This window comes from Mus caroli, chromosome 3, assembly GCF_900094665.2.
Source record: "Mus caroli chromosome 3, CAROLI_EIJ_v1.1, whole genome shotgun sequence".
Taxonomy (NCBI): Eukaryota; Metazoa; Chordata; class Mammalia; order Rodentia; family Muridae; genus Mus; species Mus caroli.
This window is the reverse complement of record NC_034572.1, coordinates 131110777-131131652: the sequence shown is the minus strand read 5'-3', so window position 1 is coordinate 131131652 and position 20876 is coordinate 131110777. Positions and strand designations below refer to the sequence as shown.

General features: G+C 45.1%; 1 protein-coding gene across 2 annotated transcripts in view; it reads left to right on the top strand.

Moving 5' to 3' along the window:
- The first annotated feature begins 326 nt into the window (after positions 1–326).
- The window catches only part of Dapp1 (dual adaptor of phosphotyrosine and 3-phosphoinositides 1), a 50470-nt gene continuing 29920 nt past the window's right edge, over positions 327–20876 (top strand). The window contains exons 1-3 of one of the 2 annotated variants that reach the window (XM_021158756.1): positions 327–551; positions 15536–15658; positions 20121–20254. In XM_021158756.1, coding sequence (XP_021014415.1) covers positions 451–551; positions 15536–15658; positions 20121–20254 — 358 coding nt within the window. In that variant the 5' untranslated portion in view covers positions 327–450. The remainder of the gene's footprint in view (positions 552–15535; positions 15659–20120; positions 20255–20876) is intronic. The other variant, XM_021158757.2, reaches the window with a different exon arrangement.

Here is a 20876-nt window from a genome sequence, read left to right as displayed (position 1 = left end):
TGAGGTGGGTGTGTGCGTGCGCGTGCGCGCGTGCACACACACACACACACACACACACACACACCCTCAAACCACAGGCAAACCCTGGTAAGGAAAAGCTACAGTTTGGACTCCTAGAAAGAGTTTGACCTAATCGCCCCATCCTGGTTGGGCGGGTGGTCCTTCTGTTTTCTTTGGCAAAATCTAATATGACAATACGTTGTGATGACTGAGGTGTGTTAGCACACTTCCTGATTGACAGAACACCCCTGCCTATGGCTCAGGCCCAGGGTGGCAGAGGCAGTGTGGGAGGAGCAACCAAGTTTCACTTCCTTGCTAGCCAGAGACTCAGCCCCAGCCGGCTCCTGTCTTAGCTACCGAGGAGGAGCAGCGTGTCCAGCAGCAGCCGATCCCACCTCTCTCTTCACACAGCACCTGGCGGGGAGTCAGCCATCAGAAGCGAAGGAACGAATGGGCAGAGCAGAACTTCTAGGAGGGAACATGAGTACCCAGGATCCCTCAGAGCTGTGGAGCAGAGCAGATGGAGGCACAGACCTGCTCCAGGATTTGGGGTAAGAGCGCTTTTTCGCTAAGTACAACTTCCCAGTTCCTTGAAAAATCGCCGCTCTGACCAGTGTTTCCAGGAGTCTCTTCCCACTGCCACCTGATGGTCATCTACCTGGCCAGTTTAATTGACGTGTAGGAGCTTCCTTCTGGGGGCGCTGATTCATTGTAAAAGTGTAAGATGTTTTTCTAAAAGTGAGAACAGTTACACTGAGAGAATGTGATAAAAATCAACTTTTGGGCATCCTTTAGCAGCGGGGGAATGTGCATACAATCGTCTGTTTCTTTGATACTGGGCTAGCTTATCATTAAAGTGAGGTGGAAGAACTCTGAGTGCACCTCTTGGCAGTGAACTGTGTCACTGGTTCCAGAAAGACTACATGGCTGTAAGAGGGATTTTTTTTTTTTTTCAAAAGAAAAAGAATGAGGAAGTTTGTACGACAATCATGTTTCTACAGTGCCTCCTTCTCACACAGCAATGGGAGCTCTTTCATAGCCTTTAGACACAAGATAACAACAGCCTGGCTTCAGATAGGCAGGTTTAGGTTAGGTGACATCATCAGAGTTCATCAGAAGGGACCCTGATGACAAAGCTCATCCGGACATTTAGTAAAGAAAAAAGGGCTACTCAGACAAGAAAGGAGGTTTCCTTGGAGACAAAGCCTTGCACCTACACGCTTGTGTTTCCCAAGAGAGAGGACGCTGGACCTGTTGTCTACCTAAGTAGCTGGAATTCCTCATCACCCAATGACATAAAGACATATTGTCACCTTGCATAGGATGGCAATAAACACGAAAGGGTTTTAAACCCCATCTTATCGGTCACATCAGTGAAATAACAAAGCTGAGACAGCCACCTGCCAGAGGCCCCATCCTCCTCTGAGGATGGGTTGAAACCTCTGTTTACACTCGAGATTGTATCATTTTATATTGTGTTACTGTAAAATTTCTCACGGCACTACGCTGGCACAGCAAGTAGAGGTGCTTGCAGCTAAGCCTGGCTAAGCCTGAGATTGATTGCTGGGACCCACTCGGCAGACCTCCACACAGATGAAATGTCAGACGGGTACACACACACACACACACACACACCATGCACACATGTAATGATAATTAATAAAAAGTCTAAAAGCAGCTCTCAATAATTCTCTGTTTAAATTTAAAGTCAAGGACCTGCACTGCCATTTGGTATTGACAGCTAGGATTTTCAATAAGGGAAACTCCTTATGAGGTCATCAGAGCTCCAAAAGCTCTCCACGTTTCTCTTCAAATAAAAAAACAGAATAAGGGCCTCTCTGGGAGCATCCAGCCCAGAATCAAGCAGTTCAGAGCCGACCTTACTGGCCAGCTCCCAAGGTTTGTACCTGTGTTTTTTTGCACTCTCCAGCCGCTGAAGTTAAGATACGCAAAGGAGAAGAAAGATCCAGAAAATATTCAACTCTGTCTCTTTAATTAAACAAATCCTATCCTGAAAGCAGGATCTAAGCTTTGGAATTGTCAGCACACTCAGGACACAAACATACCTGACCATGTGTCTGGGGACAGGCAGTGCAGGTAAACTACAGGCTTCCCTTCCCAGGCAAAGAGTAGACATCTGGTATGAAGTCCGGGGGCCCTTATTATTATCACGGAATAAATGGTACATTTGTATCCAGATCTCTTTAGTTCAGAAGACCTGAACATTTTCTTGAATGTCAGAACTTGGTCTCAGAAACAACGCAAACTCCAGTTGTTGAAGGAACTGCTCTATAGTGTGGGTTTCAACTCTATGCTAGACGGACTAAGGAACTTTTTATTTGCTTATTTTAATTCTTGGGGTTTTTTTGTTTGTTTGTTTTTTGGTTTTTTTGTTTTTTTGTTTTTGTTTTTGTTTTGTTTTGTTTTTTGAGACAGGGTTTCTCTGTATAGCCCTGGCTGTCCTGGAACTCACTCTGTAGACCAGGCTGGCCTCGAACTCAGAAATCCGCCTGCCTCTGCCTCCCGAGTGCTGGGATTAAAGGCTTAATTCTTGTTTTTATACTTGATACAGGGTCTACTATAGCTTAGCCTCTAATTCAAGGATGACTTGAATTTCTTGATATTCCTGACTGTACCTCCCAAGGCCTGGGATAAGAGGTATATAGCATCACACCCCACTAATGCAGGGCTTCCAGGATTCAAGGCAAGCACTCTACCAACTGAGGACTTCCTAGGCATCTGAAGAAAGAAAGAAAGAAAGAAAGAAAGAAAGAAAGAAAGAAAGAAAGAAAGAGAGAGAAAGAGAAAGAGAGAGAAAGAAAGAAAGAAAGAAGAAAGAAAGAAAGAAAGAAAGAAAGAGAGAGAGAGAGAGAGAAAGAGAGAAAGAGAGAAAGAGAGAAAGAGAGAAAGAGAGAAAGAGAGAAAGAGAAAGAGAGAAAGAAAGAAAGAAAGAAAGAAAGAAAGAAAGAAAGAGAGAAAGAAAGAGAGAGAAAGAAAGAGAGAGAAAGAAAGAAAGAGAAAGAAAGAAAGAAAGAAAGAAAGAAAGAGAGAGAGAAAGAGAGAGAGAAAGAAAGAGAGAAAGAAAGAGAAAAAGAAAGGAAGGAAGGAAGGAAGGAAGGAAGGAAGGAAGGAAGGAAGGAAGGAGAGAGAGAGATGTCTCTGAGCTAACACTTGTTTTCTTCCTCTACATGCCTCTAAAGCAAGACTGGAATTAAGAATCAAGGTATAAAATGTATATTCTCTGAAGTGTTAGGTACAGTTTTATTATTTATTTTAATTTAGGGCGTGCCCCTAAATTTTAAAACCACTAATGAGTTGTGGCATTCTGTACAGAGGTTGGGGCCTGTGGCCAATAATAACTTCATTGAGGTGCATTTTACATAAGATAAAATTCACCCATTTCAACTTGAAGAGCGTGACTGTCACTGTAGTCGGCGGTAGCATATTTTCACCTCCCTTGAAAACCAGTAAGGAGTACAGACCAGGTAAACACAATCCGTGATCTAGCTGTTTGGGGACCTACGAAAACCTTGATTTCTAGAACTCTTTTATTTCTCAGTATTGTCTTGTTTGAACCATTCGATCTACCAGGGAATAAGCAAATTTCAAACTGCTAGGGACTCAGCATTCCTTCTGTAAAACTGAATATTTAAGCACCAACAGAAGCTGGCCCTTGCCCCTGTCACATCAGTGATAGGCTTTCCATAGGAGATAGCAGAGGAACGTTGGCAAAGACCTGTTGCCTCTGGCTGAATTCCGAATATAACTGAAACTTGCTCTTTGAACCTTTAATCCACTTGAGTGAGGTGTGATCAGTAACAAGCCTCCAGAATAATCCAGTTTTTTTCAAAGCTCCATAAAATTCTATTTAGTTAGTTAGTTAGTTAGTTAGTTAGTTAATGAATAGATAAAGCCTAGGTTTAGTGAGTTGAATTTTACAATGATTTTAATGGGTTATTCCAGTCATCAGATATTTCTTTTCTGTTGTTATTGGTTTGTTTTGTGCGGTGCCAGAGATGAAACCAGAGGCCTTATATATTTTACTCTGATATAATTTAGTGGAGGCATACACACAGAGAAAGAGATAGGGGATTAATCTTGGTTCTTTGGTCCCTACTTTTCTTCAGGCTCTGGAATATGTAGATGCTGTGAGCCAGACCCAGAGCTGCAGTACACCCATCCCTGGCCATCCCAGAAAATGCAGGACTTTGGCAGAAAGTGTGCTGCATAGTCTCTTAAGGGACACTTGGATCCAATCAAGCCGTTCAGTCCCTTTGCAGTACCAATCCAAAAGCATTTATTTTCCTCTTCAGTGCGTCGGGGGCCCCAAAGGAGAAGGGAAACAAAGCCCTATTTGTTGTGGAGGTGTAAGGACTAACAGGGCAGGCGCAGGGAACCAGGCAGGGGAGGCTCAGCTCTGGGAACGCTAGGTCTACTCCTCCTCTGCTTTCCAAAGCAAGATGTAGGGTGGGTCAGGCACTGAGAGGCTCAGCACTCCAGCCTTCCTGCAGTAGCTCCCCACATCCAGCGCTCAGCCAAGGCACAAGGCTCCAGAACCACGAGAACCACAAGAACTCGCAGGGTAGGAGGCTCTATGGATGGGCCTCACGTTCAGTTTCCCAGGTTCTATTTGATAAGGGATTGTTACCCAACCCCCAACATGCGCGTGATGGAAGGGCAGCTAGGCCACACTTCAGGTTCATCAGGACTACAAAGAAGGGGCAAAGGGGTGGGGGTTCCTGTGGTTCACTTACAGTTGGGAAACAGGTTCAAGGAAAAGCCCCCAGGGGCGTTTCCAAGCTTTTGACTGCTAATGAAGCGGATCCAGCTCTCTGGTGGTACCGAAAGGACTGTGGTTGGCATGACAACCTCTGCTGGTTTAGGTGTAAGAGTGCAGCAGAGATTAAGACAGGTGTAGATTAAGCCTTCCCTATGGAGCCTTGCCTGGAAAGTCAAGACCAGAAATGCCCTCTTTATTGATCCTACTTATAAGAAAAGGAGAGGCCTTACCGTTGTGTTCTTTTCTAAGAGTCCCTGGAACTTGAGCTGCCAGCTGCCAGGAGTGCCCCTGTGCCCTCTCCTCACTGATTTAAATAGTCTGCACACCTTCCTAGCCTCAGGCAAAGTACACAGGCACTAGCCTCAGACCGAGGAACTGGATTCAGCCTAGCCCTAATGCAATGGCCACTTCTTTCCACAGAAACTGTAAGCAGAAACAAAGATCTGATTCTTTTAAAAGCAAACGTTGGTACACACAGATACATTCGGAGGCTGACATTTTCATGAGGGTAAATCAGTTTGGGAGATTCACTAAGCAGTCTGCAAAGCTGAAATCATAGGTTATTATGGAACCTTTAGAACTAGATGGCTCACTGTACAGAGGAGCACAGGGGGAGGTCCTTGGTTTTATATATAACAATGAGATATATATAACAATGATATATATATATATAAACAATGAGAGTTGGCCTGTTCTTATTTGATTTGCAGAACAGGCAGCACATGTGAGTAATCCCAGCACTTGGAATGCTGAGCCCACCATAGGCCTCCCACCCAGTGGATCTAGTGCACACAGGGATCGCCCAACAACCGATACAGTCCCACTGTGCATTGCTGCCTTGCCGCTCCCACCAATTAAACAATAATAATGGCGACTTCTCAGCCTCGCAGGCTTCCCACTCACAAGCACTGTCTTTCCCGGTTTGCCTGCAGGAACTTCTTTCATTCACACTCTGCTGGTGTTACTGAGGCCGTGTACACTTACGGATGAGAAAGAGAGGAACCAATCTATCTCTTGCCGTGTGCCAGGTTTACAGAGCCCGCAAGCTTCGTCACAAAGGCACCTTCCTAATTTTACTCACTGGTACACTTTTTGGTGCAGATGTAAACTGAGGAGGGAAAAAGAAAATTCTATGACTTCTACAAATCAACACAACTTATTTTATATATATATAAAGTCAACTCAGTTTTTTACTACTAGGTGTCCCGCATGGACAGGCTACTATCCCAGTGAGCCAGAACCTTGATGAATTCTGTGCACATTCAATTTTCTGGGCCAGAAAAACCAAACCAAACCAACCAAACAAAAAAACAAACAAGCAACAACAAGAAAAACAGGCTAAGAACACTATCAAGTCAAAACTGTCCACAGAGATGTGACGGCAGATAGCGCAATGAGGCTCGTGCAGTGTAGACCACTCTGAAATCTTGAATTCTACAAATGGAGGGTGGGCAGTTTTTGTTCTGTGGTTGCGTGGTGCCGTGTGATCAGTGAACTGACTGGGATGCTTCGGCTCGTGTGCGTTTCCTCTTCAGGTGTGTTCTTCTTTCCCTCCTGTGTGTGACTTCCTTCCACTTACATATTGGAAATCTGCCCTGTGAGTTCCTCACATTGGGAGTGGCTGCTTCGCTGCATTCTTTGTTCTCCCATTCATTCATAAACCCATCTATGGAATGAGGACGTTGGGCAAGATTGGGAAGATATGGAAGGGAAGCAAGGACTGCGCAGAAGCAAACCTCACCTTGAGCACATAGCAAAAACACGGCAATAGTGTAGATGGCCCCGACGATGTTTATCAGCTGAATGTGAAAATATAGCACTATATGGGGTGGGAGTCATGAGAAGAGGGGGAAACCTGACAAGATGGAGTGCTATGACAAACAGCCTATGTGACCTCAGACCTGGTTATCCTCCATCCATCCTGGAGAGCCTACGTTCACTAGAAGCATCCTCTGGGCTGCTGTAGAATTCCACTTTCAGAACCAGCCCCATGAGTTTGCTTTTGAAAGCCTTGCTTGAATCTTGGCTCAAATCGTATCTTTTCACACTCCTGCTCCCCGGCTGTGCATTTGCTTATAGCTGAGCAGAGTCCAAGCAGCTGGGTCTTATCACTGGTCTTTGCCCTCCGCCGAATTCTCGGTAGCAGATACCTGACCTCTAGATACCCAGCCCGTGCCCTGCTACCTAGTGCCTAACCGCGTTATCTGTCCTCTAAAAGTATTTACACCTTTAAAATGTAAATATGTTGCCATTTAATTTATACTGACATGAGAATTACATGAAATTATGCTATATTTTGGAGATATATGGAACTGTAGAGGGCTGGCATATCATGATATGTCTGTTTTACCTTACAACTGCTCATCAAAAACTATACAAAACACATGGCAAAAATATATTCTCCCTAAAGAATAGGTACTACTGGGCCAGAGAGAAGGACTTGTGGGTAAAGCATTTGTCACTAATCCTGACAGTCTGAGCTTAATTCATATTATAGAAGGAATGGCCAATTTCCCATGCACTCAAGCCAGTGGGTGTTTTTAAATAGAAGCATTGTTTAGGCTATTTCTCACTTTCCTTTGTGTTTGAAATTATTTATACCGAACAGTTAAGGTATACAAATGTGGCAATTATTAGAAGTTGGGGGGAAATTGTAAAGGTCAGTCATTTCTATCCAAAGAATATGTCTACCTAAAATGACATTGTTCCAAATCTTTCCTGTTTTATAAGTATATTTTTCTGTGAACACACACGTCAATACACAGATTGAGTTATAGTCATAATTTTGCTTTGTTTGTTTGTTTGTGTTTTGGTAGGACATCCATTATCTTGGCCTCTATTCAAGAAAGTATAGGTCTCATCTTAGATGGGGGTGGGTGCGTTTCTCCATCTTAGTCTTTGGATACTTGGATTCGTCTGGATTTCCAGAGGGTCTGAGATAGATTTGATCACGGGATGGTATGGGGTCACTGAGTGTTTGTAGGGATACAGGATTAATTACAGGGCCACCACATTTTATGTGTCAATAGGATAATGAGGTAGCTGGACATGATAAGCAACCATGGTTCAGGAGCCTAGAAGTCCTGAGGCACAGATTGGTGCTTGAGAAATGACACAGTAGGGAGTGTGGGTGGAAGCCAGCCCTTCCACTGAGTGACTCACACGCCGACAAACACAGCTCTACTACTTTTGAATATTTTTGTTGTTGTTTTGTTGTTTTGTGGTCCCCCCTCCCACTGAGCTGGGGTGATTTTATATATAATATATATATATATATGTATATATATATATATATATATATATATACATACATACATGGCAATGGGAAAACCTTAAGACTCACAAACATCTCCTAAATCCCGTCTGTGTTTGCCTGAGTGCTGTACCTTCCTAAAGCTGCCCGGTTCATATTCCTGCTCCTATTGTTTTGACGCGCACCTGGGCCTTTCGCAGTATGGGTACATAATGGACACTTGGCAGGTGTGGATGCAGGGATGTAGGCCATTCAGTTTACCTTTTCTGTATGGGCCTACCTTTTGTCGAAGAACAGGTGTCTAAGTGTTCGTTGACTCAAAGCCAAGACCAGAACTCAAGGTTGCTGACTTCAGCCTAGTGATGTCACACTCTAGACTGAGTCCCCTTCCATCCAAGGCTTTTTAACTGGTGAACTAAACCTATACTGGTTAGAAATTGGAAGCACACAGTCTACAGAGGAGGGATGGAATAAAGACCTACCCGCCTGTGAGTTTTACATCTCTTGAGGTACAGGAGCCTTTCCTGTGCCCACAGCGGTAGGTTTCCACTAGTAAGCATGGTCTAAGACAGCTAATCCTAGCCAGCATTTTCTGAGGGACACATGAGCAATCAGAGCAAGTGCATAGTCAACTCAATGTCCTGAGGAGAGGGAGCCTCCTGAGGGAATGCTGGCTTTGGGATCCTTGACCAGCCAGTCTGAGGAACTTTAAGTTCTTGCCCTTTGTCACACTCTTTGGAGAATGATGCTGTAACACTGCAGGCTGCCCTCGGAATGAACACAAGCAACTTGTAGTGAGGAGATACAATTTCTACTCCTCTCTCTAGTTAGTGACTGTGTCCCTCATCTGCTCCCAGTATCTAACGTCTCTGGGCCTGTGGCTCTGTCTCAGGGTCTGCTCTGTGAGTCTCCGCTCTGTGAGTCTCTTCCTGTGGGACTGCTATGTTCTTTGCCTCTGTCTCGTAGATGACTGTGTCTCTCTGTGTATGCTTGCTAAGTCACTACTTATCATTCCTAGCCACACAAAGTACACATACTTCTGCTGGCTGTGTGAGAGGTGAGATATGTGATCTCCAGCTACTTCCCTATCCCCCTCTTCCTCTTTCTTCCTTTTACTGTTTTTCAATCTCTCCCCTTCTTTAGTTTCACTTGGAGGTGGATCCTGATGAGAGAAGCCCCTCTCCCCCCCCCCCCCCCCCCCCCCCTTTTGCCTCCCCCCCCCCCCCCCCCCCCCCCCCGCCCTTTTCTCTTTATTCATTCTTTCCCTTATCTGCTCAGAGTTGGTTCAACTATGTAACCTAGCCTGGCCTTGGTCTCCCAATGCTCCTGTCTTGCTCTCCTGGGTGCTATGATCACTGGCCTGCACAGCATGTCCTTTTGTATCTCTGTCTGTCTCTCTTTGACTCCCATATTTCCGAGTCTCTGCCTCTCTTCTTCCATCTGTCTTCGTGTTTCCATTTTCCTGCCTTATCATCAGACTTCAAGCACAGGTTGATCCTGGTCTCTAAGTACCTCTGTGTTGGGGTTGGTCTTGTGCTCTGTGTATTGAGATGCTGAGTTCTGTGCCCCAAGATCAGGTTGTAGTCTGGACACAGGCATTGTATTGCCCAACGTGCTATAAAGAATGATCCCCTTGTCAGGAGGGAGAGGGTGGGACTGGAGATCAAGAAGGGGGTGGGAGGGAGGATCTCAGGTAGGGACCACGAGGAGAAGGAAAAAAAGATGGGGGAAGAAGAAGGCTTCCAAGAGTCAGAATAGACTATGAGGATGGACCATGAGCACGAGGCCAGGAGAAACTTGCCCTGAGGACACACATGGAGCAGAGCAAATAGAGCTAGACTCAGGTTGGCCTATGGCTGTGATGTAGGTTAAAATAGTTCAAAACCTGTCCAGTTTAGGCTTACAGACTGTTAATAAAAATACAAAGGTTCTGTGCCTTTTATTCGGGAGCTATACAGGGGTAGAGCGGGGCAGAAACTCCTCATAAAAATACTTCTACACTTCTCCTTTCAGCACTGTTTTGTTTGTTTGTTTGTGAGCTGAGGTTTAACACCCAGCTTTAGTGGGTAGATATCTGCATGCTATGCTTCTGCCAGGTCTGTTTCCTAAAGCTTTGGACAACTAGGTTCAGTCCTGCTAGTAAGGGGTATAGGCGGGACACTTAAAGCAGCGATGTGGAAAGTCCCAACCTTACTGATTCCATCACCGAAAACTCCCGGCTGGAAAGACCGTGGGGAGGCTCAGCTTCCCCCGGACAGTGCGCTGCACCTACCTGAGCTGTTTTTGAACTTCCTCAACCCTGTGGGAAGCTTCTGCTTGCCTCCTTCTACTTGAGAAGTGAAGTTCCACCTATGGGTGTCTTCTATGAACAACACAGTCTTGTCTTAGATACAGCCTGACTGTAGTACAGCCCTGAAAGCTCTGGTACTAAATGAGAGGTGTCTTATTCTACACCGGCAATTTCTGATGACACCAAGAGCTCAAGAGCTTAGCCTTTCCCACAGTTGAAGCATCCAGCACTGACTCTAAATACAGGTACACAAGTGAGATCAACATCTGACCAGTCCGGTGGAGCAACTCAGGAGCTAAAGTCAGATGAACCCAAGTGAGAGCAGCTTGGATGGGGAAAGCCCGGTGGAGACATCTCATGTTTCCTGTTCACAGGGAATGTGAAGCCAAGCTGTAGGTTCAACCACAGATCCATCATCTGTATCATGGCCTTAGAGAAGGAGAGACACATTATCCATCTGTCCTTGGGGCCCAAAGACTTCAGAGGGTGTCACTGTCATTCTAAAATGAGAACAATTTTGAAGCAGGAAAAAAAAAAAAAAGAAAAACTTTTTTTTGAGTATATATGTCCCTTTATAACTCAATATAAACAGAATCCAAGTTCCAGGTCACTTCTCTTTGCCAGGAATGGAGGCGTACAGTGAAATATATTAATAATCTGTAGGCAAGGCATTTTCTCGATGAGAAATGAATACTCTAGAGCTGAGGGCTTTGCTCAGTAGAGCATTTACCTAACATTCGCAAGGCCCTGGGTTCAATGCCCAGTACAGCCAGGAAGGAAGGAGGGACGAGAGGAGGAAGGAAGAGAGGAAGGAATGGAAAAAAAATGTCTTAAATGAGGACGCAAACTACCAGTTTTTCTATGTTATTTTGCTTTACTCCCCAGCATGGACCCTGTGCTTCCGCTAGGCATTCTGCTCTCCATACACAAACCGACCCCAGCGTCTTAGCCTGTGCTCTTTCCTCTTGAGATGCCCTCTCTCTCACGACCTAACGGATCAGACATCCATAGTCGAGCCCAGAGCGCGATCGATCATCTCTCGCCATCAAGCCTCCCTGGCTCTGTCCTTCCTTCCATGAGATCCAGCAGCACCCAACACGAGGTTGGCAGCCACAGGGGATCTCTGACTGCTAACCCGCAGATCCTTTTTCTTTTCTCTATGGAAACCCAGAAACGACTTCACTTTGCCCTTTTCCCCAGATGCCAAACATCGAAGTCAAGCCATTAGGGCTACTGAAGGAAGTTTCTTAGGATGTTCATGTTTCTCAGATTCTTAGCAGGGTAGAGATCACTTGAGCCTCCACAGTCAGGGGGCTGGAGACAAGAATATACATTTCAACCAAGACCTCGGGCTAGCCCAAATTTTGAGTGGCAAGATTTTGTATTGATTTCCAACAGCAACTCATTAGTGGTTTGTCTGGTAGTGAATTTAGTGGTTTATATAAATATTTGTGCAAAGTAAATATCAAAATGATTTAAGTAAATAGCATATAGAAAGATATTTTCCTTGTAACATTTTTTTGAGTGTGATTTTAACGTACTGTGAGTTACCTCAATAATTTTAAAGTCTTTCTTTCAATGGACATAGCATAAACAAGACATAAACTTAGACCAGCAAATTAAAATATTAAAACCCAAAGGAAAAAACACCTTGGTGTTTCTAGCATGTTGGAACAGTCTCCTAGAAGGTTCCAGCATGAGGAGGCACTGGGATGAAGGCAGGAGGAGCAGAGTTGAGAAGGGACTTCGGGATCCAGCCTGCCTGTGTTCTCTGTGGTTGAGTTTATTTCCTGTATCTCCGAGAGGCAGTTATGAAAACTATCTAGTGGGTGGGTGTTTCCTAATTTGCTGCCTTATCATGGGAGAGATAAGGCCGCTGTTTCCTTCAAGGTCAACTGCTAGTTTTGATATTCTTATAAACCCAAGGCAAGTATTCTGCTCAAGTCTCTAATTAGATTAACATCTTTACTCTCACTGCCTCTGACCTTGAGACACAACGGTAAAAATCTATAAGCCATAGGAATAAAACGTGACCATAACACGGTGCCTTCTAAAACAGTTACCAGCAGTAGTTTCTTCTTCTCGTTTCTTTAGAGAAAGTAAGACCAAAAGTCTGGGAGTTGGAAAATAAAACTTATTCAAGACTGCGTAGTCACGTGTCACCAGCGGCTAGGAGAATGTCTGGCGTGTCCGTGATAAGAGAATTTAGTAAAGCTTGTGGTTTGTTCTTTTTTGCAAAAGTTAAGGAACTGGGGAAATTGTATAACAGAAGACAGCATCTCAACACATGAAAATATGGGTTTTCTCTTTGAAAACCTTGTCATCTTGGTTTGTGACAACCTGATGTTGCTACCCGGAGGGACCACAGAGTTGCTAAGCTAAGCTAAAGTGGTCGGAGCGGTTGGAGCCACTGAAGAAGGGATCACACTGAAAGCTAACCTCTTCTTGCTCTGCTGCTCCCTTCCCCCAACCCCATCCCCCACCCCCACCCCCACCCCTGCTCACCTTTTCTCTTCGCAGTGCCCACTAGTCAACTGGTGTGTTACTACACGTCATTCTAAACATACCAGTCTTGCAAAAGTACAGAGAAAAATGATGAGTGGGAACTTTTGTCCACAACAGGCTCTGTGTGAGCTTCCTCGTGCAATTCTGAAGAGACCAGAGCGAGCGCAGGAGGCGTTGTGCGTGCCCTGAAGCAAGACCAGGCAAACTAGGTGCTGCTCTGTCCACACATCAGAACTTAGCTTTTAGGGACAATTCAAAATTCAAATCTTAAAGGGTACTCTGGAGATGAGTACTTGGCGAGATAAAGGACACAAAAGCCTGTGATTAAAAAGATGATAGACAGAGAAGGGGGCATGTTCCAGACTCCGTCAGCTACTGTTCAATTTTATCTGTGAGATGTCAGCCAGAGAAAGTGACATTGGCCAACACAGGTTCCTTCCACAGCCCCACTCTACTGCTCAGCGGCTCAGGTGGAGGCTTCGTGCCCCAGCCACATCACAACCGATGCCTGCACTGCTGACCAAAAGATTTCTCACTGCCTGGACACTCCCGATGCCTCCTTAACACCACCCGCATCATCTGAATGACTAGCCATCTCTGCCTCACCAGCTCCCTGGGACTGGCGGCCCCCTGCAGTTGGCAACTACCTCTAGTGTCCAGCTTTCTGGACTAAGTCAAAAGAGTAACTAGAATAAGGATCGTATACCACAGTGGAGACATTGCCAGGTGTAGCTGAGTGAATCTCACTGATTGGGGGAGATCACTAATCTACTGAGGACTGCTGTTTGTCACTTCAGCGGTATTGGCATGAGCAGTCCTCGTCGCTGGACTAGGGGGAATAGATATTACGTTTTTAAAGAAAAATATTTAATTTTATTTCATGTGCACTGGAGTCAAGTCCCCTGGAACTAGAGTTAGAGACAGTTGTGAGCTGCCATGTGGGTGCTGGCAATTGCACCTGAGCCCTCTGGAAGAGCAGTGGATCACCTGGATTGGGCCCCAGGCCACATGACTCCAGAGTTACTGCACTGCTTAAAGACCAAGTGAAGGACCTTTCTCTCGGAGAAAGGCCCAGAGTACACGGCCATGGCCTGGACTGCTCTTATCCCTGTCGAAATAGGACGTGGGGATAGAACCGAACGTTAGCCAGATTCACGGATGATCTCTGAGGAGGAGACACGGTTATGTGGGAAACTGTCTCCTGGAGACACCTTTTCTGAACCACAAAGATCAATTAAAATTCCAGGAATGTGAAACGGTCAGCTTGAGTCTCCTTGGGACTCCTCGGATCCTTGGATAATCATCAGCTTGAAACAGAGTTTGACTTGAGAGCGGATGCTCACTCCGAAACCCCAGGGTTCCTTGTGGACAGCTTCATATTTCTCATGACCCTGGACAGCTTGGCTTTTCTCATGAAAGTTTCCTTCTTTCAGAAAAGAGTGAAAGCAGACAAAAGAAAGAGAAATTGGCCAATGCTTTTATGGACCTTTTTTTTCTTTACTTTTCCCCCCCATTGTTTGTTGTGCGCATGCTTGCATGCGTGTGGACATGCGGGTGGAGGGTTCCCAATCCAGGTGATGCCTTTCACTTGAAACAAGACCTTAGGCAAGGTACTTCACCTGTCTGAGCCACTTCAGCTCCCTCACAGCCAAAGTCAGATGAACAATATCTATGTGAGGCTCTGTGCGAAGCTAGAGAGATGGCTTAGTGGTTAAGAACACTGGCTGCTCTTCCAGAGGACCCAGTGTGAAGCTAGAGAGATGGCTTAGTGGTTAAGAACACTGGCTGCTCTTCCAGAGGACCCAGGTTCACACGCATGTGTGTGGGAGGGTATCCTCGTGAATGTGAAGGCTCAGTGTTGGTGTTGGAAACCATTCTTCATAGTTCTTCCACCTAATGCACTGAGGCTGTGCCTCTCAAACAAAGCCAGAGCCTGTGGGCGTGGCTAGTCTTGCTAGCCAGCTTGCTCTAGAGATTCATTCTCTCTCTCTCTCTCTCTCTCTCTCTCTCTCTACCTCTCTCCTACTCCCCCCCCCCAACCAACTCCCTTCCCAAGCAAACAGGCAAACTCTGATCCCCATGCATGTGGCAAATACTTTAAACACTGAGCCATCTCCCTGGGCCTCTGTTATAGCTATTTTAGCTTAGGCTCCTTAAACAACACTATCATTTACTGGGCTGTCTTACAAACTGGGTAGTTTGACAAAGGGTAATTGACCATTTCGTAGCTTCGAGGGCTCCAAGTTCAAAACTGAGCATCTATGACGGTGGCTCCTTCAAGAAGGCTTCGAGGAAGAACCTGTTTTGGTCACTCTGGCTCTCTGGATACAATCCTGGTCACACAGAGTTCTCCTGTATGGAAATCTGTCCCCCAGCATTCCCTTTTTACAGGAGGATTCCAGCCACGCTGGATTGCGCCCACCTGACCGGCCTTGTCTTCACTTCTCTTCAAATAAGGTCGCATTCTTAGAGCTGGAGGTTAGGATAATGTGGGAGCTAGTTCTGACCACAGCCTATAGGGTACTGCTAGGTGCCACTGGTGTTTCTCCCACTCGTCTGGGAAATTCCTAGTTCTCATTTGGGCTGAGAGCCTGGTCTCTGGCATCCTTAAAATGGAAAATATTGCTAATTCATCTCTGAGGGGAAACCCCAGAGAAGGGTTCCCCATGGCTCATCCTGAAGGAAAGCCCTGTTCTGGTCTTTCTAGGTGGTATCACGGCAACCTCACCCGCCATGCTGCCGAAGCCCTTCTGCTCTCCAATGGACGTGATGGTAGCTACCTGCTGCGGGACAGCAATGAGCAGACTGGGCTCTACTCTCTCTCCGTGAGGTAGGTGCCCAGGGACTTGGTAGATTTCAGTCCCATCTGTCACTTGGTTCTCTTTACACAGCACTCACACTGCCAGGTAACACATACCCCCTGATTCTGGTCAGTCACCAGATTAAAAGATTTCAAATGCTGAATGGTAAGATTGTAAAGAAGTCTGTCCAGGGCTGGAGAGGTGGCTTCATGGTTGAGAGCACTGGGCTCTTGCAGAGGACCCAAGTTTGTTTCCTAGCCCCCTTGTTTGGGAGTTCACAGTGTAACTCAAGCTCCAGGGAGATCTGACATCTCTGGCTACCTGGGCACATGCACTCACAGAAACACATATATACACATTCTCTCTCTCTCTCTCTCTCTCTCTCTCTCTCTCTCTCTCTCTCTCTCTTTCTCTCTCTCTCTCATACACACACACACAGACATACTTATGTATACATGCACCACACACATACACATACACACACATACTTATATACACATACACCACACAGAGACACACACACACGCACACATGCACACACGCATGCACTAAAAAAATATTTCTCATTCTATTCACTGCAGAAAAAAAAATGTCAAAACCAAAGGAGACTGAGAATTATTTAACCCCAACTTGTCATTAGACACACGAAAACTGTGAAACCCAAAGGAGCAGGCTGTCTGTCTCGGCTCAATCAACAGTGAGACAGCGCTGTCATCTGAATTCCTGGGCTGGGCCCCTTTTTGTGATTTCTTTCTTGCCTGGGAAAGGCAGAATGGTTTGTGACCATGCAGTGTTCATAGTCACAGACTTAAATGGATAATGTGCAACTTTAAATTCTTTCTATGGACTCCATCCCTTTCCCCCAGGTGGCGAGCTAATCTAGTCCCTCTGAGTTGCACCTATGAGGACAGCCAGTGCATTTAGGGTTTCTCCTCCAATCCCCCATTGGCCCCTTTTGTAGTCTTGAACCCTTGACACGCTGGCTTCTAGTAGCAAGCATCTAATGTTCCTGAATTCATGTGGCCTTGGCTGGACATGAATCAAAGGCTCTATGCTAATAATGACCCTCAGGGGGCTATCGGATGACTGTGGCAGCACTTCCACAAACCCAGGAAGTCTTACTCTCCCCTCTCTCCTTTCAGTTCCTGACTGCCTTGCACACTTGGGATGGTAGTCGCTGCATCCCAGATGCTGTTCCTAGCTCCTTTTCATCTAGTTCAGCCATTTTGGTTTATTTGGTTTTGGGTTTTGTTATTAATTAATTCTTCCTCTCCCCCTCCCTCTCCATCTTTCCCTCCCTCCCTTTCCCCCCTCTCTCCCCCCTCTTCTTTCTTCTTTGGTTTTGGGGTCCAAACTCAGGTTTTCATGCTTTCAAAACATGTATTTTACCAACTACACTAGCTTCCCAGTCCGGGAAATACTTTTACTCTCTTAGCTGTTTTTCAATCAGGGAGGAGGGGAGAGGAGAGAGGGAGAAGGAGGGGCAGTGGAAGGAAGGAAGGAGGGAAGGAAAGAAGGAAGGAAGGAAGGAAGGAAGGAAGGAAGGAAGGAAGGAAGGAAGGAAGGAAGGAAGGGAGAAGTCAGGTATGGTAGTGTATCTTTTCTATTCTGTTGCTATGGAAATAGACACCGCTTACTGGATAACCAGCCTAGTCTATTTGGTGAATTGTAAACCAGAGATGGATACTGTCTGAGGAACAATAACCAAGACTGGCCTCTGGTCTCCACATGCACACAAAGATATATACATGCACTTGCACATATAAGCATGCCTGCACACATGTAAATGTTCATGCATGCACACACACAAACAAACACAAAAAGGTACTTCTCTAAACAACTGTTGACAGGCTTCAGTGAGCTCAAAAGCAAAGAGTTTAACATTTTTTTTATCCTCTTCTTAGACATGGACCCTTCGGTATTCACTTTCTATGCTAATAACAAGTCACCAAAAATTTGTCACAGCTTAAAACAACACAAATTGACCGTGTCACTGTTCCTGCATGCATTAAAGTCCGGGCCTCTATTCAAATTCTGCCAGCCTGACTTAAAGATGTTTTCAGCAGCAGCTGGGGCTCTTGTCCGGAACGCAGAACCCCTGCCATCACTTCCTCCTTTCCTTACCTGGTTTGCTTGTCTTTCATTTCCCTGCTGTGGTAGCACTAGGGTCCCTGTTCCTCTAGCTGTCAATCAGGGAGGGAGCAGTGTCGACTGACAGATGCCACTGTGGTCCGTGCTTGTGTGGCCTGCATGAGTAATACACATGGCACGACTGTCTGCTGCCTTCCTGCCAGCCAGAGCACTTCTCTACCCTCTCCTGTGTCAGAGAGTTCTGTTCCACAGAGCTCGAGTGAAGAGGTCAGGCCCACAAGAGACTCTTCCTGTTTTTAAGGTGAACCAATCTGGAGACTTAACAATGCACTAAATCTCTTCACAACTCCATCTTGACTAGTTCTTACCTGGGTAATTGGAACAGTGCTATACATTGGAGTTGGGGTCGGAGCATCTATGAGTTCTGTCTGGCATAACTTCCATTCTCTGGCAGGGAGTCTACATGCGTTTTTTTAGAAGGAGAGATAGGTACAGAATAGGAAACAAATTAGGTAGCCAAAGGGAGAAATATTATATCTAGTAATATTTGGAGTCACCCTGACAAGTCTTATTTATAAATTTTCTAAATAACAGGGCTAGGGACTAGCAAAATAGCCTAGGCAGTAATAGCTAAGTCTATGCAAGATAAAAATAACTGAGTTGAACTCCCAGAACCCATGCAGAAAACTAGGAATGTTGGTATGTGCTCATAATCCTGATGCTAGAAAGGAGAACACAGAGGTATCCCTGGGGCTCACTGGCCACACAGACTTGCTGAATTGATGAACCCCAGGTTCAGTGAGAGTCCTTGCCTAAAAAAAAAAATCCATGCAGAAGATTCATGACAAATGATACATGAGATTAAGCCCTGGCTTCCACAACCATGTGCATACATGTGCACATGTGCTTATACACACATGTACCTGCACATGTGAGAACACAAGTACATACACTGTGTGTCAGGTAGATCACAGATGGTAACTAAAGTTTTATTTTTTGTTTTGTTTTGTTTTTTGAATTTTTTGAGACAGGGTTTCTCTGTGTAGCCCTGGCTGTCCTGGAACTCACTCTGTAGACCAGGCTGGCTTCGAACTCGGAAGAAATCCGCCTGCCTCTGCCTCCCCAGTGCTGGGATTAAAGGCGTGCACCACCACGCCCTGCTTCTAAAGTTTTATCTACATGTGACTCATCTGATCATAAGCTATTTATGAATAGATTGCATGTATTTCAACTTCATGGAAAACTAAGATATAAATCACTGGTTTTCATTACAAATACTTGGTAACATTTGGGGCAGGGGGAAGCTACCATCAAAGGTGACAGGATCCATAGGCCAGTTGTTTAGAGTTATGATTTTTTTATTCATTTATTTGTCCATTCCCTTAATAATAGACCTTTGAAAGCGTGCATTTTGGACCAGCCATCATAATTCGATGACCTTGTTGGGAAGAAGTATAGTCTCATAGGGCCACTAAAACTCAAATCTTGCTACAAAGCAAAGTGTAGCAATCACATAAAAGAAGGCAAATTTTTGAGCAAGAAATTAAAAGGCACTCAACATAAGGCAGAATTAACATGAGGTAGAAGTTTCAGGAAGACTCAAGGTTGTTTACCAATGGGAAGGGCCAATTGGAGGTAAGGAGCAAGGGTGGAAAAAACTCTTCCTAGGACAACAGCAGGTCCAGATGGACAAGGGACCTGAAGCTGGCGCCCCAGCTCAGCAACATCCACTGAGGTGAGAGTCTGTTCAAACCTTCCACCTGCTGAATCATCATCTGGGCATGAAACTCAGCAACCTGGCTCTTCAGACCTTACTGTTGACTCTGATACATTCTGAAGTTGGGGTATTGGCCACATAGTGGGAGGTGAGACTAAGGAGAAGAGAAATGAACAAATGAAGTGAGCAGGAGAGATTTTATACAATGCTTTTCATCTTGAAGATGAAGTGGAAAGTGACAGCCTTGGAAATGTGACACTCTATTCCGTAGATAATCATGCAGGCAAGTGAGGGAGAAGACTGGGGTCATGTGACTCACTGACAGAAGCAGGCTTCTGACTGACTACCAGACTAGGGAGGAAGGCCAAGGACACACACGTCCTGCCTGTCACCTCTGTCTCTGAATTCATGACCTTTATGGAGGTTAATATTCAAGAACCTTTGCCATCAGTGGAAGAGAAGGCAGGGGAACTGTCTCTTGTCTTCAAGTAGAGTGAAAACCTGAGAGTATTCCCTGCCAGAAGACACACGTGACAGCCTCTAAAGTGCTTGGTGATTTTGATGGCTGTGTGTTCTGCATCGTCAAAGGCTTATTTATGGTGATGCTAACACATTGTTATATTTACCTTCAAAAAGAATTGTCATTTGTTAAATAATATTAAACACTTCTTCTTTTCTTTCAGAGCCAAAGACTCTGTCAAACACTTTCACGTTGAATATACTGGATACTCGTTTAAATTCGGCTTTAATGAGTATTCATCTCTAAAGGATTTTGTCAAGCATTTTGCAAATCAGCCTTTGATTGGAAGCGAGACAGGTAAGCTGTCTAAATACCTGGCTTATTAATATGGTTATTAATACATATTTCTGCATGAGGATCTGCTTGGACTCTGGTGACTTCTGCTGGGGCTGAGAACATTGCATGGTGAGAGACAGGGAAGGAATACATCAAACATGGAGCCCTGGCCACAGCCACAAGCTCACCTGGAACTTGTGACCTTCTTGTCTCAGCCTTAAAAGCTCTGAATTATGGGATATGGGACATGAAAAGCTCACACAGGCAGACAGAGCTTTTTGAGTTTGAGGCTACAGTCTGATCCATATAGTTAGTTCCATAGCTAGTCAGGTCTATTCAGTGAGACCTTAAATAAATAAATAAATAAATAAATAAATAAATAAATAAATAAATAAGAGAGGGAGGGAGAGAGGGAAAGAGAGAATTTCTTTAGAATGTTCTCTTTTATAATACATAAAGAAAAGAAACCACAAGTCAATTCACAGTCATTTCAGGCATGGACACTGACAGGAAACTCTGCTTGTGACACAAAACTGATAGATTTAGAAACCTCTCTCTCTCTCCCTCTCTCTCTCTCTCTCTCTCTCTCTCTCTCTCTCTCTCTCTCTGTGTGTGTGTGTGTGTGTGTGTGTGTGTGTGTGTG